Source organism: Lissotriton vulgaris, chromosome 4_1 (genome assembly GCF_964263255.1).
Source record: "Lissotriton vulgaris chromosome 4_1, aLisVul1.2, whole genome shotgun sequence".
NCBI classification, from domain to species: Eukaryota; Metazoa; Chordata; class Amphibia; order Caudata; family Salamandridae; genus Lissotriton; species Lissotriton vulgaris.
Window position 1 is genome coordinate 995,954,306 of NC_141691.1, and position 27,449 is coordinate 995,981,754.

Sequence of the window (27,449 nt, forward strand, 5' to 3'; positions counted from 1 at the left end):
GCTATGAATAGAATGTGAATCTAAGAGAAATTTCAACTAGTTGCCAACAAACTACAGGAACAGAGTTCCATACATAAGTAGATGGTATTCCCTATATAGATTGGTTTCCCAGGTAGAGACTGCATTAAGAAACTCTGCAGACAGATTTAAGACGAACTGAATGTAAACAACTTAAAGAGAGCAGAGGGCGAACCATCACTTCAATGACTATGCAGTAATCGCATTAACAAATTATAGTTTCACAATTTTTCTCTTGTGGATATTTTTATTTGGAAAACTAATTTCAAGGATACCCGCAACATTTTTGATAGGATGGGACATGTTTAACAGAGCCAGAGGTTTACTGGGAGGTACAAGTGATATTGGGTAAAATGACATTTTGCTGAAAGTCAAATTTGGCAGTTACCCGTAATACGGTCAGGGGCACGACAAACATCCATCATTTATAAACGAAATTTACCAAACAATGTTTTACATTTTATTTCTCAAAACTAAGTTGGGTCGCAAGAACTTTGATTTCTATACTACAAGTAAAGTGTTGACAGAAAGGGAAGGCTGTCATCTATTAATGATCTATTAAAAATCTATTACAGGCCATGAAATCACTCAGGTATTCTCAATATGTATTACTAGTTTATTCGGAACATAGAGCAGCTCTATTGGCATGTTGTGCGGTTACATTTTGGTGTTTTCATTTACATGTGCACTTTTTTGTGTTTGGCCTTTTTAGTTTGGTACCCTGCTAATGCCAACATTGCACAGTTTAAGATTAATTATGGTAATATACAAATGTGTGTGACGTTGTTCATTGCCGTGAAAACGAAACATTGAAGGTTGACTTTCTTATTTTGCTGGTAACTGTACTGACGGTGAACTGTTACCACTGCAGGCTTCAGTGTGGAGTAAATATTGCAAACTGATTCTAATCGTACCCTGATCTCAGAAAGCATATTTTGATTTGCTGAATTTAAAGGTACTAAACTAAATATGTTATTTTATTATTCTTGAAAGTCTTTCTCTGTTTTATGGTTTCTGATAACTCTGAAAATCTTAACTTGGGTGAAGTTCCTATCCGGGAAAATCAAGTATGCCAACCATTATTACCTTCCTCTTTATGGAAGACTAGGCAGGTGGTTAATTTATTCAGCACCCAAAACATTCTAGGACACTTTGCTATTACTCTGATTTAGGCATCTTGCTTGCCAAAAAATATAAATGTGATATGTTATTTGAAATTGCTGTAGGAAAGTGCTTTGAAATGTCCTAGAGCTGATATTATAGGTTTTATCACGATACACTAAATATATATAAGGGCTAAGTAACTGTTTCAAAGTAACTCTACATGTAAAGTAGCTATGCTCTTTTTCTCATTTTGTATTCATACTGTATTTCTGGGTTACTCTTTGTGCAAATGTACTTTTATGGCCATAATGTGGCCGTAAAAAGTTTTATTGATGATGGTGTCCAAGAGCCTAGCGTGAGCTAAAGAAAAACACAAGTGGAATTTTGAAGTCTAGGCTCCTACGTTCCCAAGTGACTTTCAAATTATCTGGCCATATGTGGATTGACACAGCTCATTTCAATTGCATGCCCTTTTAGTCAGAAGAATGTGGTGCCCGTATATACATTCATATTAGATAGTCTCCTGAAATTCTGCACCCAGGGCCGGACTGACCATAGAGGGCCCCGGGCAATCCCCCGGTGCACCGCACGGGTGGGGGCTGGTTTTGGGCCCCTGGGGGCCGTTTTTGTTAAAGGGCCATTTTTGCAGCATAGCTGCAAAATCGGCCCAGTACCAAAAGCGGCCGAAAACCGGCCCTGTACCAAAAGCGGCCGAAAACCGGCCCTTGCTAAGAGCTCGGCGGCACCCTCCAACACCCCTGAGTGGGAAGGGGAGGGCCGGCCGAGCACTTTGCCAGGACCGGTTGTGGTTCCCAGTCCGGCCTGGTCTCCGCATTAATGAAAAATGTGAATTGCTAGAGTGTTCATAGATATCAGAGTACCACAAAAATAGGAACTACAGATCAAACTTTTTCGGTCTGGTGTAAGCAAAGATTTTTTGAGAGTAGTATAATTATATATATATATAATACACTTACTTAAAAATGCTTTCAGTCAGCCCTCTTCACCAAGTGGTCTGGTCTTGCTTCACTCACATTTTTTTTTCCACGCACAACAGCAAGAGGCAGTGAGCCAACCCACATCAGCTAGTGTTTAACTTGACTGTGTGTGACTGCATTCTAAACTTCCACAAGGAGTACATTTGCACACAAAGTAGGTACCTTCAGTGCCAGGTACTAATTTGGTAATTTGTGCTTTTTTAGACCTACAAATATTGGGGCTTTTTGCATTTTTTAAAAATTCTAGCAAAAACCATTGCAAAGCAAAATAAGCACTTGCAAAGCCTGATGGATGGCAGCGAACAACAGACAGATCTGCTTTGTAAATACCTGTCTAAAGTTACTGTAAAAGCATACTCCATAGTTCAAAAAAGGATCCTATATTTGATTTTTTAAATGATACACAGCACTTTATACTGGTGTTTAGACCTTTTTAGGTCGAGCCTGGGGAGCGCATGCGCTGCTGCGAGGCATGCGATACTGGAGTATGACTTTGAAGCCCCGCCCACACTCCACCCATATTTTTAATTGGCTTGGGTCGTTGTCCTTCGTAAACTCTGGCTTCCAAGTCATTATTTGGCTTGTTAGCCCCTCCTTGGTACCGCCTTGCCTCATGTGTTACCTCCCGTAACAACTAGACCGATTACTTCGGTTGTTACACAGTAGTTTTTTTTTTGTCTGTGAGCACTATTTTCTTCAATGAGTTTCTCCTTCTGCAGGCACGACATGCTTTCCTGCAATGGCGCTGCTTTGCTTGCAAACAAAACTGGGAGAAAAAAAGGAGGTCTCTTCTAGGAGCAGCCAGAGTAATTTAACAAGCATTTGCAATGCTATAGGTCTAGCATTTGTGAGTTTAAGCTATTAGCATTGTAAATGACAACACCTTTTATTTATGTTTTAAAAACCAAAACAGAAAACACATGCAATACACCTCCAGGATTGCAGTGTGATTAAACTGTGTTTTGAAATGCAAATAATATTCTGGTGGTATTATTTTCAACCACAGGCAACTGCTTTCAATTTTCTGTAGTCATTTTTAAAACTTAGCAGGATGTTACTGTTTGGTGACTCTATGCGTTCCGCCCCATGTACGAGTTATAGAGGGGGGAACATGAGAAGAGGGACAGGCTTCAACCTCAGACTGACATTTCATTTATGGCAGCAGTCCTCGTGAGATGTTGTGGTATGAGTTTGGAGTAATAGAATGGTTGTTAGTGTTTGTTTTGGGAACAGTGGCTGTGTCTTTGTGAGAGATTGGAAGGAGTTACAAATTACGTCAGTGTAAACGTTAGACTCATATATACTCTCAGATGTCATTTCTCAGTGGATGTTTAATGACTGCTTTGATGAACTATTCAGCAGTTACAGGATAAATGTCTCCAAGTTATCTCGCACACCATCTTTCAATAGGTGAAAAATACACCCAGTTATGTGGGGATAAAAATAAATCCTGTTATTAAATAAAATATTAATATTGTGGTAACAGGGCGTGGGATGTTGCCCAGATGGGAAAATTGGGATGCAACTGAACTATTAATTTAAAACTCTAAACTGAGAGCCGTGGCTTCAGCTTACAGCGAGGTAACTGAACCTGCACGAACCTAATGATGTATGGGAGAATCCCTCTAGAATTAATTCATATACGCCCAGGAGAATAAAAGACACACACAATAAACTTATTATACTCAAAGAAGAGCTCTCTGGTATTTACCATTGTCTTGAATAAAACTCAGGCTGGTTTTGAATGATACTTCAGTGAGATATATCCTGATGTACATTGCATGCTGAAAGTGACAGTGGTATTGAGTCAGATTGAGCGTGCTACATCACCAAATGAGCAGCCATGGAATACATGAAGCGATCTGTCACACATTGCTGAACATGGGCGGAATATAGTCCACCACTGCAGGTCCCAAAATCTATACAATCTGACCACTTCTTTGCATCTCACAAAGACACTCAGATATGGGATGATTGTAAAAATACCCATCCCAACAGATATCTCCATTTCTCTCTCTCTCTCTCTCCAACCATGCCAGCCCAAGACTACAACAATATACAAATTCTCAGATTGGACAACGTAGTACAGTAACCAGCTAAGCAGACTATATCATATGAAACACCATAAAGGGACCGACAAAGTTGCCCACCAGTATATTGAAAAGCATAAAAATTAGGTTATTTATCTTATCACCATCCAATACACTGCTACGCTCTGAGCCCATAGCACAACAACTGCACCTCGGTGGTCATCACACACAACATGGAAGCACTTCCCACACATAATCAAAACAAAGCCATCACTCCAGCCACACACCCTAGAAGGTGTAGTGAGATACTGATGTAGGTAAGCCCTTGAGCACCACACACAGGGGTAGTAAGTGCAATATAAATTCTGCAATACAATGATAAGATCAGGCTTATCATTTTATAATTTTGACTAGTAAAGTTTATACTATAAAATGGTTGAAAAGGAAGCTAACAATGAGTATTCTGACTGCAACACTGGGGATACTGAGTCTATTTATTATATATTTTATGTTTCCTCCCCTTTAATGCTAATACTCAGTAGGAAAATGTTCTGCTCTGTAATTAACTCGTATAATGTTGCAAACTATGAGGGCGCTCTGTTCCTATGCCTTAGCACTGACAAAGAATATATCTAGGGAAAAAACCAAAGGTGGTGAAGGACGGAGCGTTGACAATACAAACACTCACCCCCCAGTCAACTGATCAGGGTTTAATCCATCACTGTTCTTTAGCTCACTCCGCCACCCCAGTTCAGACATGGCCATATGCAAATCAATCTGACCCTGTGCCTCATGGGAACAGTCCAGCCCGAACTGCCAAGCCATGTCTTCCCTGGACCGGAATCAAACTTCCCAGGACCGGTTTCTGACATTACAGCCGTCTTCAGCCAGGATAGCTTGACTCCAGTGGTGTGGAGAGTATGGGACTCACGTCTGAGCATACCCTGCCAACTTAGGGCGGACAAAGAAAAACCAAAGGTGGTGATGGACGGAGCGTTGACAATACAAAAGAATATATCTAACAAGCTGGGGCCACTTATATCTGGGTTGCATGGGTTGGAACTAGTAAACTCAAGAGGTGATATTACATATGTTTGTGTTTTAAAATTTTGTTTTTTATGGAACATATTTTGAATAATTTGTATTTATTTACTTTTTTTGTTAACAGCATAAGCCTAAACAGATCTATACAAAGGATAACAGTGTCTGTAAAAATTATCACATAGAAAAAGACAATGAGCTAGGTATTTAAAAAAATAGAAAGCAAAATAGTGCATATGATGAAAAAGCTATCCAGAGCAAAATAATTAAAAAAGGTATTAAAATATTCAGTACAAATAAAATACAAATAAATCCAAGCTGTTTTATAAGAACATTCTACATAATGGGCCAATTGTCCTCATATGTATACATTATAGGCCTCCTGAAAACCCCTCAATCTCTGGTGAGTTGATTTGCACACACACCCACATCCTCTAACCGGTCTTTTTGTACAAGTGGCATGACCCTAAGGCGGAGCATATTACATCAAGGTGCATTATATGTGCAATATAATGTACAGTAGGAGCCGCATCGTACCTTATCCATTCAGAATTAACCCCTTCGATGCTCATGACAAGCTCAGCTCGTCATGCAGTACACTGCTCGTGTGCTCATGACGAGCTGAGCTCGTCATGAACAATGGGAGTAAAGGATCTGCAGCACAGAGGGGAATTGCTGCAGCACTGATGGTGTTAAAGTACTGTCCTTGTTGTTTGGAGGGAGCATGCAGTGTACTTTCTGTGTTTCTGTTACTCTGCTGCAAGTGGCATTCAATCAATCGGAATTTATAAAGCATGGCTGATCACCTGCTAGGGAATTGAGAACTTCATTAAATCTTCAGTGCTAAACATTTAAATACATACAAATTCAATATTGCTTACAGGTGCTGCTTAAAACCTCAGACCTAGCATCAGCAGGATTCCGGGCCAGGAAAGCCGCAAAAGAGCAGCGATGCAAAGCCAAGCTTTCAGGCAAGAGATGGAGTTTCCAAAACCCTTACAGTTACAATTCTCAGATTACAAATGTCAAATCAAAATATACCAGAATACAAGCAGTTACACAGTACAAGTGAACACGTTACCTCAGTGCAAAAGAATTTGTAAGGGATGTATGTTGCTGAATTCATTTATGCTTGTAAATTCTCATTAGTTCATTAACATCACGTTATTGGAACCTGATTGCATTAAAGCACATTCAAGTTGAGCAGATGTAAAATCATCAGCTTAATTACTGATAATTTGCCAAGTTGTCACTGTTTATACAATGAATTAATTTTCAAACATCCTGCACCTCGATTCCACGTTGAAAAGATACATGTTCTCAGTATACATGGCCATGTAGTGGCATGTTCTATTCTCACAATGAATTGCCTATTCTTGCTGACAAACTGCAAATGATATACAGTCTAAACCTATCAAAGCCCACATTTACTAGTTTGCAAGGGTGCTTGTGCCACGCAGAACAATTTAGCGCTGAACATGCGGGCCTTTTCACAGGTAGGTAAGTAGTCACTATATTTTGCATTGTGATGCGTCATGCAAGAGCTTATACACTTTTTTAAATAAGATTTGGACTGCTCTCTTCAGCCCTACCATTCCCCTACATAACGCTATGTTCTATGGATCACCAACGTTTTCCTTCCAACACCCTGTTTATTCAGTCCATTAAAGATAATCGTTATTATTGTGTACAACTACTAAATGTAAGAATCCTCACAGTTTCTTCACATATGCAGGTATTATAATTATGAATAATTTTTTGATATGTTTTATTTTGTGGGTGTAACTGCCTCGCTTGTGGTACTCAAAAACGTTCCTTGAACCCTCTTAAAGAGTACACATGTAAAGTGGGGTAAAAAATGTTGACTACTTTCTAGAATGTCTACTGTCTCTCTAGGCACACAGCTTCAAATAGTACATATCCATGTGCTTGGCCCATACCTACTCACAAGTATTTTAATCATCATTTGATATCAATAGTTTTCAAAGTATGTTATATCACATTCAAAATGTGTGGCTTGCACAGTATGTTATTCCACGTCCAAAATCGGTGTGCACTAAAACAATAATAATACTGTTATCTTTAGGATGGGCTAAGCTACAGAGACCGTTTAGGCACTATTTATAACATGTAATAAAAATCTGATTTATTGGTTAAGTTAGATTTTTAATAAATAATTAGGAAAAGCAGCTTTGAAAAATGTTAAACTTTGTCTGCCTGAATCTCCAGTAGGCTAATTAGCATTAGCCTGCCAGCAGCTGGCTCCTGTTAGCCATTCTACTTGGAGGTATGGCAACTGCTCTCAGAGTAAAAACAATGGTTTAGGCCTTTTGGCAGGAAGACCTGGGTGTGAGATATGTGACCCCTTACAGCTCAGGAAGGGTAACTGGGGAAGGTTCAGGAATTTCAATAACTTGAAAGGGACCAGGGTGAGTAATGCCAATTCTTGGTTATAATTGGAGGATAGGAGTTCCATCGAAAAGTAAAAATCTTGACTGGGTCAAGGTGCAAAAAGTGTCAGAGTGACATGAGGATTTCGACAGGCATGACATTTGTATTTTACGCTTGGAGCTTTTTTGGCCAAAATCAACAGCTTCAGTGAGGTCATCCAGTGGCTATCCAACTTCCTCACTGGAAAAAGCATGCAACGCTGCCACACTGGAGTATTTTGACTTCAATTTCTGACATTAAGTAAGAAGAAGAATTATTCTATTTAGACGACCCACTTGGGGTATTCAACCTTCCCCCATCACAGTTGGCCTGAAATCAGACCTAGATCCCAGTAACTTCTCATTGGTGCCTTACATTTTTGCTTTCAGATTTTTTTAATTCATTTTTTTGTTCCCGTTGTTGGATTTTAGTGGCTTGGATGTTATTTGGCTTGTTATTTTCTTCTATTGTTGGATATTGATTGCAGGATTTTTATTATGTTGTTCTTTGACTTTTTGAATGTTCTGGTACTACTAAAGACTTTGCATAGCTATGTGCCATAGCTAATAGGGGATGAACTCTAGTTTATTTTTTTAATCTTTGTAGACCTGACAAGACTTTGAACTTATTACTTGGGAAGGACTGATATCCTTCCCAACTAATAACCCTTTTTCTTACCAATACAAAATAACTTAAAACAGTGTCTTCAGCTACATTTTAAAGTGGGCAAAACTGTTGCTAGTTCACAACAATGTAAGAAGACTTTATCTCTAGGATTGTTATTAACAGAATAAATCCAAGAAAAATTGAAACTAAAGCTGAATTTGAGTTTTGCTTACAAATATTTTTTTGGGGTGAAAACTAGTTTTTTTTCAAGTGTGAATACATGTTTTCAAGACCTGAATTAGAATTTCGCAAACCTTTTTTAAAACAAATGTTTGTTGTAATAATTGATCCATATATGTTGCAATGTGTGTCATTTTTGGGTGACATTTATTTATGTAAAATTCTCTCTTTGAAGTGCTCCTGTTGCAATAAAATGTTGTTGGTTGAGGGCTCCGTTATTGCTTGAGGTAAGGTAATAATAATGAGTTATTCTTTAGATATTCTTTTATATCACAGAGGTTACCAGTGCTGAAAACACTTCGTGCTTACACATGTGAGTGATTCAATATACCTATCTGAGAATCATGGAAAGTTAATTTGACCTTGACATGTCACAGCAGATATCAGTAACACATTTTTAAACTTACTTTGCCAAAAGCCTTAAGTAAGAATTCAGTTTCTCTCATCACTACAGCAGGTGTACAGATAAAGGTTATACCTTTGTGTTTAACACTGATTTGAAACCATATTAGAAGTTATCGATAATTGAGAAATATGCCCTAGAGATTAAACAAGTCACCACTGCACACAACTATATGTAGCTTTTCATGCCACTAGAAACTTTAATGAGACTAATGGCTTATACCCAAAAAGCACACAACATCCTGATAGGAAAGTCTCAAGTAAGGGAGTCAATAATCCATAGAAGTTCATAGCATTTGCTGTTTATAAATATCATGTAAAGACACATATTTGTGTTTAAAATAATAAAAGACCCCACAAGATCAAAGTTTGCCAAATTAGAGGAAAGTTTAATATCTTCTATTGATTATCTGTGACAGGCCGAAAAACAATTCCCTCTAATGCTTTGAAAAAGCAGTCAAGGCCCAGCCTCCAATGGTGTTTATGACTTTATTGGCTTTATGCTGTCATATGCCAAAAGAAACATGAAAATGAAAAATGAAGACTTGGATACACTTTGAAAGTTTTGTTTTTATCAAATTCGTATGTTAATGTTAAATACTATGGTAGGTTCTCCAGAGTGTACTACAAACTTTCTGCGACATGTTAGTTACACCCGACTCAGGCAATCATTTTTTTGTCTAAATATAAAACTGTTCATGTCCCTTAAGTTTCTGTACAGTGATTTTTCATACCGAAGGCAAGGAGGCAACAAGTAGAGGTGTACATGCACCTGGAATCTACATATCCTAACCAAAATATGTGCCGCTTGCTATGACAATGGGTATAAATAGCTCCATGTAGGATAAATTTGGTAACCCCGCTGGTGACTCACTAGGTGGTGCCCTGAGGAAAATCTATTTTAAATTCAGTAACACGCCTACTGAGGGTTGTGCTTTTGGGCTCTGGATCCCATATCAATTTAAACTCATAACATTCACTTACTGTCTAAATGTTTTCTTATTTATCCACCTCCCCGCTATTCTACAGAAGATTTACATCTTTTTTGTTGACCTTTATGATCAAAACCACCTTTTCTTCTCCTTATCCTCACGTTTGTTTACATTCAACCATGGCACACCCACTGCTGCTCTCTCCTGTTGTCAGTGTTCTTATTTCATGATACTCTTCATGGTAAAGTGACCCCCAAAGCCAACTTTTGCCAAACACTACCCACTTATTTTTAAAAGAAATATTAGTTTGCAAAAAATGTTAAATAAACAGATTAAATCCGTTTCGTGGTTGCTTGACTCAGGACAGGTTACAATCCTAGATTACCGCGGCAAATACTGTCAGTGAAATGGCAACTCTCAACCCTCCACCCCCCTCCCAGCTGCGAGTAGGTCGATTTAAAGCCAGGAAAAGAGTGAGAAGGAAAGAGTATGTTTTAAAGGGCACAGAACCAACAAGTTGTACAGCATTAGTCAGTACATACTTATTTTGTATTTGGCAACAATGGTGCAATGGGGCGTAACACTTTTTTCTGCTGTGTAGGTGATCGGCAACAGAGCAAATAAGGTTTGCTTGAAACTTAGCCCACAATAAATAAAATGGTGCAGCAGTACCCCTTGATCCGAATATCTTTATAATATGTTTGCTGGTTACATAAGGAATGGAGTCAATCAATGTTGTTTAACGTTTCAAAAATTTGATCTATTGATCATTTTAAGGTGAACTCAATTCCCGATTCCTTATTACGTAAGTAGCAAATATGACGCAGAACCTCATTGTTCCTTTTTGCCTTAGTTCGAAAACATTTAAGCAAAACAGCAAAAATGGTACAAAATCATGTGCTACTTTTTTCGCAGTGATCCAACCTTTATGTAACATAGGTGCCTATATTCATCTGTAAGTGGAGTGGATGTCCTTCTAACTATCTGTGAAAACAGCCTAACCCCTAACAGAACTATGTAGTTGGAGCTCAGGCAAAAATAAACAAGTGTATGATGGTTTTCCTGTTGATGTATCATTTCTTGCAATTGGCAAACAATTCACAATGGTAGTTAAAGAAATGCCCAACCTACGTCTTCCTCTACCCACTGCTGAATAATCTTCAACTCAGACTTTCATATTAAAACACACTCCCTCTCGCAGAGGTCTAAGAAGATTATTTGTGTGTTTGCAGAGAGATTAATACATAAATCATATATATATATATATTTGAGATAGATAGATAGATAGATAGATAGATAGATAGATAGATAGATAGATAGATAGATAGATAGATAGATAGAGATATGTACAGAAACCCTCAGAGAAAACCTTAGTTAACGTAGTTAGTAGGAGCGGGGTGATGATGTATTTTGGTTGGCATGGTAGCCGACACAAAACCTCTGCCATATAGTGTGAAAGATTACTTGTTGGTGGAGTGCATGACACACTGAATAATTGAGCGAAAAGGTTCAATGAGTCAAACATTAAGTGAACATTAACTGAGAAATTGATGTCATTGTATGTGTTGTTAGTAAGTTAAACCACGTGTAATTGAGTATTTGAGGCATATCCTACTTGATATGCTCAGGATGTATAATCCTATCTTAATTTAGCAGACTGTCTATATTATCCATACCTGGCACTGACAGAGATTCAGTTTTATGCTGAATGTTCTTATTCCACCAAATTTCCCTATAAAAGTCAGTTTATGGAAAATGGCTGTGTTGAGTGCTAACAGAGGGTAAGACATTATTTTTACTTGGAAATTAGTGTCACCATCACTAATTCTATTGGTGATGTCACTCATTTGTGAGGTCACATACAGAGGGTGAGGGTGCAGGAATTAAAACTGTGTGTATAAGGTTATTAGCAAATCTCTGGTGCTTACTAAATTTGATATCATAAACACTCCGACCACGTCACCCAACTGCTATCCTGAAAACCCTGACTTGAGGTTTTCAGAGTACCTTAAGGGTACTGTGATGATGTACCAACCCACAATCTATAAAGCCTTTTTTAGCCCAATAAATACTGCTTTTCAAAAACGGTAGTAAAATGCAGCAATACAGAGATCATAGTGATATTTTTAAGCCACATTAAGTGTTCAATGTAAACCTTTCAAATTAGAGGCAACACAATTATCACATTCCTATATATTCCTAGAACATCAATATTAGATCTTTAATTGTAATGAGTAGGTGTACAGAAGTAGTGAGCAGCACAGGCCATTGCCTGTTTCTAGTCTTTGGCAGAAATTTACCAATGTGATTACGATCATTGATTCAAAATGGCTCTAGGACTTTTATCATAATCATTGATATAGAGAACAGTTCAATAACAGTGATTCGTTTACCATTCAGTAGATGTACATAAATTGGGGTCAGCAATTTATAATATCATTCATAATAAATTTCCAAAAACCATTATCATCTCTAATTCAACACAGCGAAGATACCTTCCTAACCATTATTTGTATAGTGAAAGATACAATGACAGAGTTTTATTTGTTTCCACAGATGTCTACAAGTGAGGGAGTCACAGGCCATCCCCTGTTTTTACCATCTGAAATAACTCTATGCTTAAAATGATGAATCAAACCTATGCAAGAAACAGCAAGATGACAGACTATGGACATTTTTACATAATTTTTTTTTTACATCTTTCTGATGATCGCAATCATGTACATTGGACAGTGACATTTTCTTCAATAGATCCAAAATGGTTGAATAAAATGCAACAAACAAGGATTCTACTGCAGTTGATATCGTGTTAAACATAGAATGTAATAAAAATTCCATGGTAGCCCTGAATCTACACAAAACGTACTCACTGTTGAGTCACAAATTTTCAGAAACTTACAGCATTTTGGGTACTGTTATTTGATTTGATTTCGATATAACTGGACTCTGACACAATATTTTCATTTCCTGTTTGCTGGACAATCCTCTGACCACTAGGGAGCAGTCTATTAAAGCTTGATGACAAACACATCTGCCAGTGTTACAGCAGATTATAATACTCCATACTTCACTCAAAGAACGTCCTTACCTGCAGATGTCTGTTTGAACTTTTCGCTTTTCTTCTTCCTCCATTTCCACGGCTTGAAAATCCTCCCTAGCGTAGCAAACTTGCTTCTTCTTCTGATTGGAGGTGTGTGGGTTCCCGGCACTAGGGAATCAGAGCGCATCGAGGCCAGCCTTTCCACTTCCTCAGCTACAATTTTCAGGAGAAAGGGGGAAAAAGAGAAAATACGAAAGAATCAGCAATGAAAAAAAGGACAGAAAGACAACCTCTCCCATTGTCTTGGCTGTTTGTTTTCATAAATGGAAAGTATGCGCCCCAACAAATGTTAGTCTGCCCCAACCTGTCACTGCCCATTTGACAAATTCACCTATAGCTTGCCTATTTGCAGTATGGTGGAAGTTTTGTGTTCATTTGTCTGCTAAATGTCTTGGCATAGAATTGGGGCAGGATAAAATAACCAATCCCTGTACACTACTTATATTCAGTATATTAAATGGCGGATAGCTCTCTATAAAGCAAGAATATGGTAAAACATGCGTGAGCACAATGCAAATGTTTCTTAAACTGGATGCTCTGTGGTAAAGCTGCAAGCATTGGTGTGATTTTTAGGCCTTAGCTGTGAACTTCGCTCTATTCACACAGTTTTCTGCACCCTGAGGAGCACACAGAGTTTTTGCGGCGCAGAGTTTTTCCTTACTCACCAACATTAAGTTAGTGAGCGCGAGCAAGGAAAATCCAATGGTAGACCACTTCCCAGTGAGATTTCTCAAAGCAGGCAGGCACATCTGCTCGCGTTGAGAAACCTTCCATTCGTGTTGAGGAAGCTGCCGCTCGAGTAGAATGTCTACTCGAGCGGCAGAAAGAAGTGCGCTGCTCATGGTCCCATTGGTGCTGATTTTGCATCACAGGACAAGCACCTGGCACTAAAAATCAGAACGAACGGCGTGACCGAATGCACTCCTACGCTTGTGTAACTCTGCGTAGCGTGGAAGAGATTTTCAGTCACTTCGCAGAACTCTGCAAACTCTGTCCAGGCTTACTGATTTTTGTTTTAATAAAAAGTAGATCCTTCTTGAAATTGTTACCGAAATGGAGCAGATCAAAAACCATTTGTAAGACAAAGAAATGGAACGAATTCTAATTCTCTTAAAACTGTTTTAACGTGTATAACCAAGGTATATTTAAATGCACAGTACATACAGATTCCATGTATATTCAATTCATAACTGATGAATAGTAAATAAATGTGTTAATAGAACACTGAGGCATACTAAAAGAAAAACACTCTGGGAAATAGTGTTAATGTTATTGGCTCTTAAAAATATATATCCTTCCAGTTCCACTCCAGTGCCTGCACTGAACTGCATGAGGGACTACATTACAACTGTAATCCTCTCTGTCCGCTTCTTCTGAATTTCTCCAATATGTTTCCCTATAACGTAATAACGCTGCATGCGTCAACAAATTAAACCTCCCTACCTCTTGGCTTTGACAATGCTTGTTTAGTTTAGTGTGCTTGGAGCTCCCTTGAATTATAAAATGGCGCCGTCAGTTAAGTGTTTTAAGAGCTGTAAGGTGAAGATCTGAGGCTCGACTGTCAGCACTTTATATTTCTGATGTGGAAGCATAAAGATACACTCAAGCAGCAAATAGCATTAGGTGAGAGATACATACCACAAGGTATTGGCTATTGCCAGACCTACAAAGGTCAACTTATCAACTTGTATCTTTGTACCTCAGTTTCACTATTTTTATAAACATATTACAATTGAAAAAAACGCAATATTTAAAGGAATAAGCAGCACTGTCAAAAAGCAATTTGGCAGTGAAGCAGGCATGATGAGAACAGTCATCGGGAGGGTTCACTGGGTAAAATGGACTCTCCTGCAGCAGGCAGCTTCGATGTTGGCACAGCACAGCACAGCATCGGACTCGTCTCTGAAGCTCTATAGTCCGTGAATAAACAAGTGGGGCCAGGATCCCAAAAACCCATCACAGAGCTGCTGAACTTGTGCTGGTGCTAGCAAATTCAGCCTGCTCTTTCCAAGTATCATTTCTCGGAGGACCAATCCTTTAATTATTTCCATGGAGAAGCTTGTTACCAGCTAGCAACACTGCAAAAATCAACAAAAATCCCAAATAGTAAGTACTACAATTTCCTCTTCTCTAGAGTCAACTTTATATTTCTGTTACCAAAAAGTTTTAAACATCACAGCTAATTAAGATTTAACGTGGTAAATTAAAACTTCTTGCAATTGCAACAAATTATTTGGGGAGGGAAGTTTAGCGATGGTTAGTGTAGGGTTAGCTGATGAATAGGTTGTTGGGGCAGTCAGTGCTTAATTTGAGCCGGTGGTTGCAGGTGGGACCCACCAGCACTTTTGTTCCAGCACCAGCACGTATCTTTCCTCATCAGAATTTCATCAAGAGAGGGCAAAACACAAAAAAGGGGGAAACAAAGAAGGAAGAGAAAGATAGAAAACAGTGACAAACAGATAATGGAATAAGAAAGGAAGTGCAGGAGTTAGATGGGGGGTCAGGGAAAGTTTGGAGTGGGATTAAAGATGCATGAGGTGGAATTAAGACTATGCAGCCTTGGTATACGGGACTATGAACTTCATCAGCACCGGCCGCAGCTTGTGGGCAAAGGTTTGGGCCCATCACTTATTATATAAGCATGAGGGGCAGTAAGTGTACTGTATGAGTACTGTTCAGGGTAATAATTGATTTTAGTGACTGGTAGTGTATAAGGGTAGTAATGAGTTGTTAGGGATAGGTGGTGCATAAGGATAGTATGGATATGTTAAGGTCCATAAGAGTTTTGGGGGATCATGGATGAGTGGTGGATAAGGATAACAAGTCGTTTTTAAGGTGCAGCTATGGGTGGAGCATAGTGGTTGTGGGGAGTTTTTAGGGCTTCGGAATGGGTGATGCACAGGGGTAGTAAGGCATTTTTAGGACACAGGGAGGATGGTGAAAATGGGTAGTAAGGAGTTTTGGGGATCAGGGCTAGGTAGTACTGAGGGGTATTAAAGGTTTTTTCTGTTTAGGGGAGGGTAGTATTGAGGGGGAGTAAGGATATTTCAATGTTTAGGGTTGCATAGTTTTCAAGGGTAGTAAGAAGTATTTTTTATTATCTATACTAATATAATAAAGAGAGAGCCCTAACCTTTGAGGCGGGTAATCTCAGGAACCACAGCACCAATCACAACACCCAATACAGCGTTGGAAAGGGCAGTTGCAGCAGAAGGACATAGGCTATGCAGACGCCCACCATATACATTTAAAAGGTAAAAGAACCGTGCCAGCAAAGTAGTCCCTTGTGGGCGTGTCTGCGTTGTTCTGTCGGCGTGTGCTGGGGCGTGACAAACCCTGGGGGCGTGTGGTACATTCCGCCCTTCATGCCATGTCTCATATCGTGTGCTAATCCCACCCTGCTCCCTTTAAATACCCCTGCATCCCATAATCATAACCCACCATTACTCCTTAAAATACCCCAACACCCTTAAACACTAACCCATCTTAACCCTATAAATATACCCTGTACCCCAAAACCCAAACCTATCCCTAAACCCTAAAAATACCCCAAAACCCAAACCTAGCCCTGAACCCTATAAATACCCCTGTACCTCAAAACCCAAACCTACCCCTGAACCCTAAAAATACCCCTGTACCCCAAACCCCAAACCTAACCCTGAACCCTAAAAATTCCACTGTAACCCAAAACTCAAACCTACCCCTGAACCATAAAATACCCCTGTACCCCAAAACCCAAACCTAGCCCTGAACCCTTAAAATACCCCTGTACCAAAAAACCCAAACCTAGCCCTGAACCCTAAAAATATCCCTATACCCCAAAACTCAAACCTACCCCATAACCCTAAAAATGCCCCTGTACCCCAAAACCCAAACCTAGCCCTGAACCCTAAAATACCTCTGTACCCCAAAACCCAAACCTAGCCCTTAACCCTAAAAATACCCCTGTACCCCCAAACCTAGCCCTGAACCCTAAAAATACCCCTGTACTCCAAAACCCAAAGCTACCCCCTGAACCCTAAAAATACCCCTATACCCCAAAACCCAAACCTAGCCCTGAACCCAAAAAATACCCCTGTACCCCCAAACCTAGCCCTGAACCCTAAAAATACCCCTGTACCCCAAAACCCAAAGCTACCCCCTGAACCCTAAAAATACCCCTATACCCCAAAACCCAAACCTAGCCCTGAAACCCAAAAAAATACCCCTGTACCCCAATACCCATACCTTTCCCTAAACCCTAAAATAACCCCTGTACCCCATAACCCAAAACTATATCTGAACCCTTAAAATACCCAAACACCCCAAAACATATACCTCAGTACCCCAAAATATATACCCCTATACCCATACTTACCTTATCCAAACATTTAAAAAAACATGCTTTTACCATTCATGCATTTACAATGAATTTCGTTGTAAATGTATGCGTGGTAAAAGCATATAAAATGTAATGCCATGCGTTATAAGGGCATTGCGGAGTCATGGTACTTTCGTAATGAAAGTATGCGGAGTGATGGTATGCGGAAAGAAAGTTGCGGAATAATGGGTGTTTACCCTCCCCCGGTAAGTACATTGGTGGCACGGTGGCCCACATCTCCAGCAACATACTCATATTTTTTCACCACCCATTTGAAAAATGCATAGGTCTCTCTCATTGATGGCCAGCACCGACATACACATTTAGACACACCTCCCACCACAAGTTCTAGAATTGCGAACTTTAGAGCTGGGGAGCTACGTTTGAATCTCGGCATCAGCTCAACATCCTGTGATTCCAGGCAACTCGCTTTGTCTCCCCGTGCCTACCACAAATGAATTTGTTCTTCTGTAAAGTAAATTGTGTTCATGCCATTTTGTCGAGTTCGCGCTATATAATATTGCAAGGAAAAATAAAGTAGGGAAACTCGAGTTCATACACTACTGAACGCGCAGTCTTAAGTGCATCAGCAGTGCACTGTGAATCGGAGTGTTTCACAGGCCTGTCACAGATAAGAAATGCTATCAAAACGAAATCCTACAAAACAATATACTACTGGCCGGCAGCAATTCATACCTGGACAACGTCGGGACGGGCTGCTAGTATATATATATTTATGTTATGTATATTCAATGTAATGTAATGATGTGGTTATGTAAATGTCTCTGTGAAGAATGAGAATGGATGTATCCTCTCACATGATCTGTGCCCCTGGTGTTCTCAGGTTTCACCTAGACAGCTATGCTCGCACTGTTTCTACAAGACATTTTGTTTACATACAGTGAACTTACACCCTGCCCATTGCTTATCATTTGTTAGCTTTAGCGTCGCTCATTTATTAGTGGAGTGTCATAGAGTGGCCTAGACTGAAGTGGCATAAGGTACAGTGGTGAAGAGTAGATTAGCCTAGAGTGCAGTGGCCCACCCATAGCTTACCACGTTTTAGCTTTAGCGTCACTTTCATTTCCTTTCTTCCTGTTTGTATTCAATGCCACTGCACTCTACACCACTCTACTTCGCTACACTATATGCCACTGTACTCTACTCTGCACCACTGCACCCCACACCTCTCTATTCTTCTTTGCACCACTATAAACTATGCCACTGCACTTTACAACACTCTACTCTACTCCACACCACTCTACTTTACACCACTGAACCTTATGCCACTCTACTCTACACTACTGCACTCTATGCCACCCTTCTCTACATTACTGCACTCTTTGGCACTCTACTCTGAACCACTGCATTCTACACCAATTTACGCCAATGCCCTAAATGCCACTACACTCTACGCCACTCTACTCTACTCTGCACCACTACTCTATTCCACTCTACTCTGAAGGCACTCCACACCATTGCACTCTACTTTACATCACTATAGTTCATACCAATGCACTCTATGCCAATGTAACCTGCATCGTTCTTCTCTATGGCACTCCACTCTGCACCACTCTACTCTGTCCCACTCTACTCCATACCACTGCACTATACCCCACTATTCCCTGCACCACTGCACTTTTTTCCACTGCACTCTATGCCACTCTACTCTACACTATGCTACTGCACTCTATGCCAATCTACTGTACTCTACTCCAGTCCATCACACTGTATGCCACTTCACTATTTGCCACTCTAATCTACTCCACTCCACATAGTGCCACTTTACACCATTCTACCCCTCTCCATTCTACTCAATGCCAGTCTACTCTTGCCTCTTCACTCTACGCCACTGTACTCTATGACACTCTGAACAACTCCACTCTACGCCACTTTACTCCAATATTTGCCACTCTACTGCACACCACTGTATGCCATGCCACTCCACTACACACCAATCCAATCCACTCCAGTCTATCTCACTCCACTATGCCACTTCATGATATGCCACTCTCCACTACTCTGCGCCCCTCCACACAGTCCCACTTTACCCCCACTCTACCCATCTCCTATCCACACAATGTCAGTCTACTCTTTCCACTATGCCACTTCACTCTTCGCCACTTCACTCTACGCCACTCAATGCCACTCTACTCCAATAAATTCAAGACCACTCTATGTGATGCCACTCCACTCTACTCCACTCCAGTCTGCTGTACAACTAGGCTAAAATACACTGACAATGCCAATAGCTTATGGGTAGTTTAATCTTATTGGTGTTGCCTATGCCACTTTTTGCTAATGCCACTAGGTTCACTCCAGTGTTTGGTATTCTATTTGCAGCATCTCATAAAACATCAAACTGAAACCTTTTAAATACTTGGCACTGTGTACATAGTTCCCATTTTGGAACTTTCTGTTTTCACTTCACCCATGTTGCACTTTCAGAGCCCACCCTTACTTCCCTTTCTCTCTTATCCATAAAGCAGAAGCCACTGGTTTTGTTTTTGCTCAATGAGGATTCCTATGCAGGAGTCTACCTAAGGCCTCCAGTCAGAAGAACAAGTCTTCCGGACATGACAATTCAAAACCAACTGGGCTGCATGACCAATCCTACCAAGAATGTGTGGAGCTGCCCAGGTGGATGATCACATGACCTCACTAGGTAAGTCTTTCCTCTCTGGGAACTCCAGGAAAACGGAACAGAAAGGATGGTGAATGAGGAGAGGGAATCTAATGAGCATGTCTTTCACAGATATTCTTGCCTAGATTTGACCTAATATTATGCAAGAATGCAGTGATTTAATAACTTTATATTGAGAGTTAAAAGCGGGTTTGGGTCACAGAACTGCCGACTGCCGACTGCCTTGGATGAATACCACAATTGAATACTAGCAAGAATCAATCTATCAGGCAGCTAAGAAACAGTGAACCCTGAATCCTCAGGGAAACCCTCTATTCAGCTCTGGTGTATGACATTTTGTAGCCCGGGCAACATGGTATTTTGACGTTTAGGTTCTCCCTTCTACCTATCAACAAATCCTTTACTGAGGCAATTTGTTATAATCTGGCATCCACCTCTTATTATTTATGGCAGAACCAAAAGCCATTATCCTACAGAGACCATAATGTAGAACAAGTCCTACTGCCCTGACTAGTCGGGTATATCTGGAACAGTCATGGAATGGGTCAGATCCTATCTTGTGAACTGAAGCACACCAGTATCCATCAGGCTAGCAATCTTTGAGACCTCAAGGAACATCTGGGACGTTACATGAGTATCTTACCTGCCCGGATTTTTGTTCAGTGTTTTCACATACACTCTGGTTCTCCCGTTAACCACATTATCTAATTATCTAGAGTTCTTTGAGTATGCAGATGAAGCACCCATATTTCCGAAAATGGGGGCTGGATTGGGGAAGCAGAAGAACATTTAAGAGCGTATGGAACATATTCCTCATTGGATGACTAAGACTGGTAATAGAGGTGATGTTAATGGGCGAGGACAGTAATATATCAGACAATCAAGCAAAGAAAAGATATTGTATAAGGCACAGAAATGTGATGGGAGGATGCTTGCAATCAGGCTAACCACTAGCAAAGTCAAGACTGATTTGCATATGGCTGGGTGCAATCAGAGGTTCCATGATGGGTAAAAGAACAATGGGTTGGAATACTACCATGAGTGATTCCCACTGGTTACACTTATTGAAAGCATCCTTCATCACCTTTTGTGGGTTTGATTTTATGCCCTGCGTGGTCAAAGGTATGGTCAGATAGGGTTCCCTTGCTCACTGTGCAACTGGAACCAAGCTACACTTGACTGAAGAGCCCCCAATCAGGGCAAAACCAGTGTAGGATTGCTTGTATAACTGTTCCCATTGGGGCAGGGCCAAGACTGATCTTACATGCGGGCAAAAGAATGATGGTTTGGAATGCTTCCCGAGCGATTGCCAGTGGTTAGACCGGCGCCCAACCACCCGCTGCACATGGGTGAACATGGGGTGGTGTCAGGCACAGGGCCTGACCTGCAGCGCAGACTCTGCCTCTGAAGCCCCTGCTGGTGCTCAAACCCCACTGCGCCTTGGACAACGTGGGGTTGGCTGTCGGCCAGGCCCCATGCACAATACCCAGCTGGCACCCAACCCTGCTGCACAAGCCCAAAAGTAGGGTTGGGCCTGCAGACCAGGCTCTGCATCCAGCTCACCACTGGTGCACAAACACCCACGGTGCACAGCCTCTGACCGTGCATAGCGTGGGACTGAGCACAGAGTCTGGCCTGCAATTGGGCTCTTTGCCTTACCTCCTGCTAGTATTCAACACCCACTGTACCGTGTGTGGGGAGTTTTGGGCCAGGCTCTTCCCATTACCCTCCGCTAGCACTCAACCCCCTGCTGTGCACGTTCGCAGCACAAGGTTGTATTACTGTGGAAGGGATATCTGTAACCTTTGTCACAGAGGACCTGTCCGGCAAACTCTACATTAAAGGTCAAAATCTCTAGGTCTCATTCAAAGAAATTTCAAAATACTATATAAAAGTGGAAGTGTAAACACATTTGCCACGTCTTAAGATCACAACAGTTGTTCCCAGAAAATAAACATTATTCATGAGTTTCGCACAATACACAAGTCTTTCTGAGGTGGGGCCCAGAAACACCATAGGCTAACACAATGAGCTAACGCTTCAGACATTGCTACTCTGTCAATATCAGGATGTTCAAAAGAAAAAAGCATGAGAGAAGAACGCCAAACAATCCTTTAACTTATACAGCAAAAAGATAAACCCACCTTCCTTCGAGGAAACAGGTCCTGGCTTTCTCTGAGCTTTCCAACAAATGAAGTACCCAAACCCTCTAAATCCACCCACTGAGCAACATAAACCAGCAGCATTGCATAATCTCTGTAATGTCAATTGGCACAAATGAACTAAACGTTACTGATGTCACCAATCATCTTGCAACTGTGCTGCACCCTTAAGTGGTCTGCCCACCATGCACAGCCTACTGAGACAAATGTTATACCTTGCATATTCTTTATTTATTTAAAGTTTCCTTTCTTAATGTTTGCTCAGGTCTTTAAGACACTTTGTTTTCTTTAGTCTATAAATAAAATTACTTATCTATCATTAATACAATTATACCTATTTAGATTTCTTTTATGATAATAAAAACATAGGCCCATGATTTAATAAGCCTTGTGGCAAAGTTTTGCTATGTTCGTCCTAAGTTGGCAGGGTATGCCCAGACGTGGGTCCCTTGCTCACTTTGCCACTGGATTCAAGCTAGCCTGGCTGATGACGGCTGCTTAGCCAGAAACAGGATGCTTGTTTCCGGTCCAGAGAAGCCATGGCTTGGCAGTTCGGGCTGGGCTGTTCCCATGAGGCACAGGGTCAGACTGATTTGCATATGGCCATGTCTGAACTGGGGTGGAGGAGTGAGCTAAAGAATGATAATGGATTAAACCCAGATCAGTTGATTGGGGGTGAGAGCTTGCAATGTTCAACACTCTGTCCATCATTCCCTTTGGTTTTGCTGTATTATTTGAGAAGGCAGCACACATTTGGACTAAGTCCATTATGTTTAAGAAAAGGTCAAGCATTCATAATGATAACCTGCCCCAGAAATCTATATATTGACTGCTGATTGGAAATACTAAGGTGACAAACATAGGTTTTTTAAATGAATGTCATGTAAAACCTCTCTTGATTAGATCAGGGAAGATGCTGTTTTGAGTAGTCACTAAGGCATTTCTGTCTTTCTGTGCTTGCAGTCTGGGGTACACAGTCTACACAGAAACCTCCTTTCACCCACTGGCCTTTTCCACTCTCCAGTCTTTATGCCAAAGGCCCTGCAGGGACATGTGAATGAAAGCAGCAATGAAAGTGCAATGCACTGCTGTTGACACAGAGCCCTGAAATTCACACTCCTTGTACGGACTTCTAGTGGACTTCACTCCCATCCCTTGAGGGGGTGGGTGGAATAACTTCCTCTGTTCAACCATATAGAACATTGTAGGGAGCCCATATTTCCCTGCTTACTCTTGCAGCTAAAAAGCTTGAGTCCTGCTTTCTTTTTGAGTTGTCTTTGCTTTGCCTAGCGGAACAAGATGGGCCCGGAGGAGTGATACTGGGGAACGGACCTTAGTTGGTTCCAACCTGGTGATGCCACTGGTACATGTGTGTAGAAGAATTTAAATAGATGTGCCTGTCATAACTTAACTGTAAAATGTTAAATTAGCTCATCGAATGTGCCCGTCTTCCGCCTCAGAGGTGCTTCGTCCTGGTACGCGAGACCCAAAAGTTTGAAAACTCAGCCAACACTGTTGACTTTTTTTAATTCGTGAAGAGTGTCTTAAAATTCTCATAACCTCAGTGTGCTTGTTCTCTGGGTGAGAGTTTAGTTATGTGATACTAAAACCAATTGTGTAGTAGGACTAATATTTTAGCGCTGCCTTCTACTGAGGTGCTGTGCTCCTTCTCTGATGTATGGGGAATCTGTTTGGGTATTAACTTTTAGGATACATTTTTTCAGACTGAACCAAAATGTGAGACAGTTTTCTTTGACACAGGGCAGTGCCTTTGGTCATTCCTGAACCAGGAACCTGACTTTCAATGATAGAGAGGAAAATAGAGAATTGTGCCCTCACGATTTGTCAACAGTAGTCCAAAAAGGAAATTCAAATGTTCTTTGAAAGTTTTACGTGTGTGGTTTTTATTTCATGTTACATCTGTGGAAAAAGGAGAGCCGACACGTGTTTCGCCCTAATGGCCTATAGGCCGTGGGCTTTTTCAAGGCAAGAGTCAGGTGTTGGTGCAGGTAGAATTCATGATTCTCAAGAAGGCCGGTATTTAGTTTCTGCGGGGCACAATCCTCTATTTTACTCTATACTTACCCTTACAATGGCTCTTAGGTGAAGCCTTTCACGAGGAATGTGCCACAACACAATTGGGCCCTGACAATTGTAGCACCGAGGCCCAGAGATTTCCACCCAAACAGTTACCCAGGACTTTCGATGATGCCAATCAGGAAAAAGCTTTTGCAATGCAATAGGTTACGCATTTATGAGGGTTTGAGCTATTGGCATTGTAAATGACAAAGCCTTTTATTTATGTGTTGTTTTTAAAACAGATAAATAAAAGGCATTGTCATTTACAATGCTCATAGCTTAAACTCTCGCAAATACGAGACCTATTGCATTGCAAATGTGTGCTATAAAAATAAATAAAAAAGTGTTAGGAGAGAGCATTTCCTGCCTGCAACAGCAGGAAGGACAGAGCTATTTGAGAAAATAGTGCTCAGAGGCTATAATTAAAGCCTTCTGGGAGACAACCCATGTAACAGGGGGTGTCGCCATGGAAGTTACAAAATGAGACAAGGCGGTACTAAGGAGGGACTACTAAGCCTTTTGACCAATGAACAGCCACAGTTGACAGTGGACAATGACACCAATCAATGAAAAATGTGGGCAGAGAGTGGGTGGGGCTTCAAGTCCATATCCTCAATACAGCATGCCGCGCAAAGCAACGCATGCGCTGCCCAGGCTCGACCTAAAAATATAGCTGAAAACAACAGAGCAACATCATACAAACACTTTAAATATTTTACTATTCTGTACATTAAACTTACTTTCATATTTTCTTTTTTCATCCCAAAATGGCGCGAAACAACTGAACGTCTCTTACTGCTTGATTACTAATCTATCACATGCTCAGAGTTGTGCAAGAGACAAATGGAGTGGGGTGGCATCTGTGCCCTGATCACAAGTTGGGTGAGGTAGTACTCCAGGGGGGGTGGATGCAGCCCCACCAGATTCTTAGCTGTACCGGGTACAAATCTACATACAATGTATATCTCAGTGTTTCTTCTGACAGCTTCTGCTTGACTTTTATCAATTCTCATCAACTTTAGCATCTATCAAATAATGCAGATCAACCATATTGCCCATTTGATAGCATCTGTACAGTGACGGCTCATCTGTTTGAGTGTCGCCCCACATGGGAAAGCCCCAAGCCAGAGCTGAGAAATAAAATGGTGATAACGTTTATTTATTAACATTTTATTTTTCAGCAACCGACCCGTCCTGAACTGAGTGACAGGACAGGGCGGGGCCAGCGCTGCCGCGCGGCTACTGGGAGCTGTGCTTTTTAAAATAGGCCGGCCATGCTGGTGAGAGCAGTGCCAAGATTGGTCAGGGGAGTTGGCTGGGTCCCGTGGATTAGAGACAACCGTTGGAGGAGGATGTCACGTCACAGGGTAAGTATGTTTTTTTGTTGTTTTTTTACATTTCCCTTTACCCTTGGTACATGGCAGCCGCCAATGCTGTCTAGTACTGCATTATCTACACTACGTACATGTTAACCATCACACCAACTTTATGTCAGCCTCCTGCTCGCTGACGTTCCACCAATCTGAAGGGTCAGTGCTTCTTGTACCTGCTCCTAGAGCCTGAAAGGACCTCCCCCGGTACATCAGAGCCATCAGCTCAGTTCTAGAATTCAGCAAACTCCTAAAAACGTAATCATTCTTATAGGCCATAGTCAGGGCAGCCCCTCCTCCCCCTTATCAAGGTACCTGGATACCCTCCCAGGTCCATGTGTGCGGTACAAATACACATAACACAACGTTTTAGAGTCTATGAGTAACAGAGGATGCACAGGCATTGCTACGGATGGTTCTGCAGGTGCAGTGAACCGGGCCGAGAGCCCTGAGTGGTCTATTGAGCCTTGATAACTTCTGTATCTTACTGCTACCAACAATTGAGAAATGGGCCATTTTATTTGCGTGCACCACGGCCCATGGCATCATCGCTATGGTAGGATGCAGAAAGACAACCAAAAGGACCCCCTCTACCCTCTCCAGTATGAGCATGCTGATGGAATGTGGGTGGTCTGGACAATCCCATTGTATCAAGAGGCCAACTTCATGATGTAAACCTTCTGGGAAAACAAGATCTAATAGTAATAGTAACCAAATCCACTCTTTTTCATCTATTATTCCGGGATTGTAATTCTTTTCCACCCCCAGTGCCCTAGATGAAAGTCCTGTTTGCCAAAGCTGTGGTAGTTCTATGCCTGGAACTGTTGTGCGTTTTGTGAGGTCAAAATTATCCTTTGTAGCAATCCACGTACTGAAAGCACTTCTTGGAACAAAATGCTTTCCTTCCAAGAAAAAGCTCTTAGTACGACTAATGAGGACAACAAAGACTCCACAAGAACAAAGGGAGAAAACAAGAGTTAGGAAGGAGTTAGGAGAAGCAAATATACAGAAAACACAGCAATAAAGAGTGTCTGAGGAGACGCCGTACATGCACTCTGTTGCAGGTGACATCAGAGAGGGTAAACAGGAGGCAACCTATGGGTGAGGAGCAGTTCAAGTCGGTAAAGGGTTCGGCTGCGAAAACCCCTGAGGACCAAACCCCCACTCCCCACCCAAGCTCCGCAACGGGGACTGAAGTGCAGCTCCTGCGTCACTTCAAAAGAGGCTTAAAAGCGAATGTAATTTGGCGCTCATGTAGATGCCCTTGGACTAAACTCGCGCTATATAAAACTGCAATAAAAATGTGTATGAAAGATTTGGAAGGAGACTGTAGCATGGTAACCCTTGCCACTGGCGGGTATGACCGGAAGCGGATTAGTCGTTGGAATCTGGACGAAGACGTTTGACCGAATGTCATCTCCATCACTTCCGCCTCGTATGAATAGTTTCTCTACGCCGTTGCATTGTTGCCACTGTCAGGGGAACTGAGAAGTAACCAGTGGTAACACTTTTCTGATAAAATGCAGGGCTGCCAAGGAAATGACAGGCAAATAGACGGAATGACCCCACGCAGACACTAAACCTGTCTTCGATGAGGCTGCGTGTGCCGACGAAGGAAACAATGTGTCACACTCACACAATGTATGAAGTGGCAACGGAAGCACAAATGCCACGGGCGCGGTACACGAGGTACATACGCAGTTCTTAGTGCTTCTGGGGCAGGTGCCGTAACAAAGGACAGGATCTTTACTTACGTTGCCTCCGCAAGTAGGGTTAATGTGAGTACGAGTCCTCCCATGCGTTTGTGCTTCTGTGCTGGAATGATTGGTCCCTGCTGTGTGTCTGCAGCAGCTGCTCGGTGGTTTCTGCATGCCTTCTTTTGTGTGTAACTTAATCTTTGCCGGCCTGGGAAAGTAATTAACAAATATGCCCT

At 41.3% G+C, this 27,449-nt stretch overlaps 1 protein-coding gene across 5 annotated transcripts in view; it reads right to left on the bottom strand.

The window, feature by feature from the left end:
* The window catches only part of PHACTR1 (phosphatase and actin regulator 1), a 1,119,307-nt gene that overhangs the window by 468,441 nt on the left and 623,417 nt on the right, over positions 1 to 27,449 (bottom strand). For all 5 annotated transcript variants that reach the window (XM_086965260.1, XM_086965262.1, XM_086965265.1 and 2 more), the window contains exon 2: positions 12,890 to 13,054. In XM_086965260.1, coding sequence (XP_086821386.1) covers positions 12,890 to 13,054 — 165 coding nt within the window. The remainder of the gene's footprint in view (positions 1 to 12,889; positions 13,055 to 27,449) is intronic.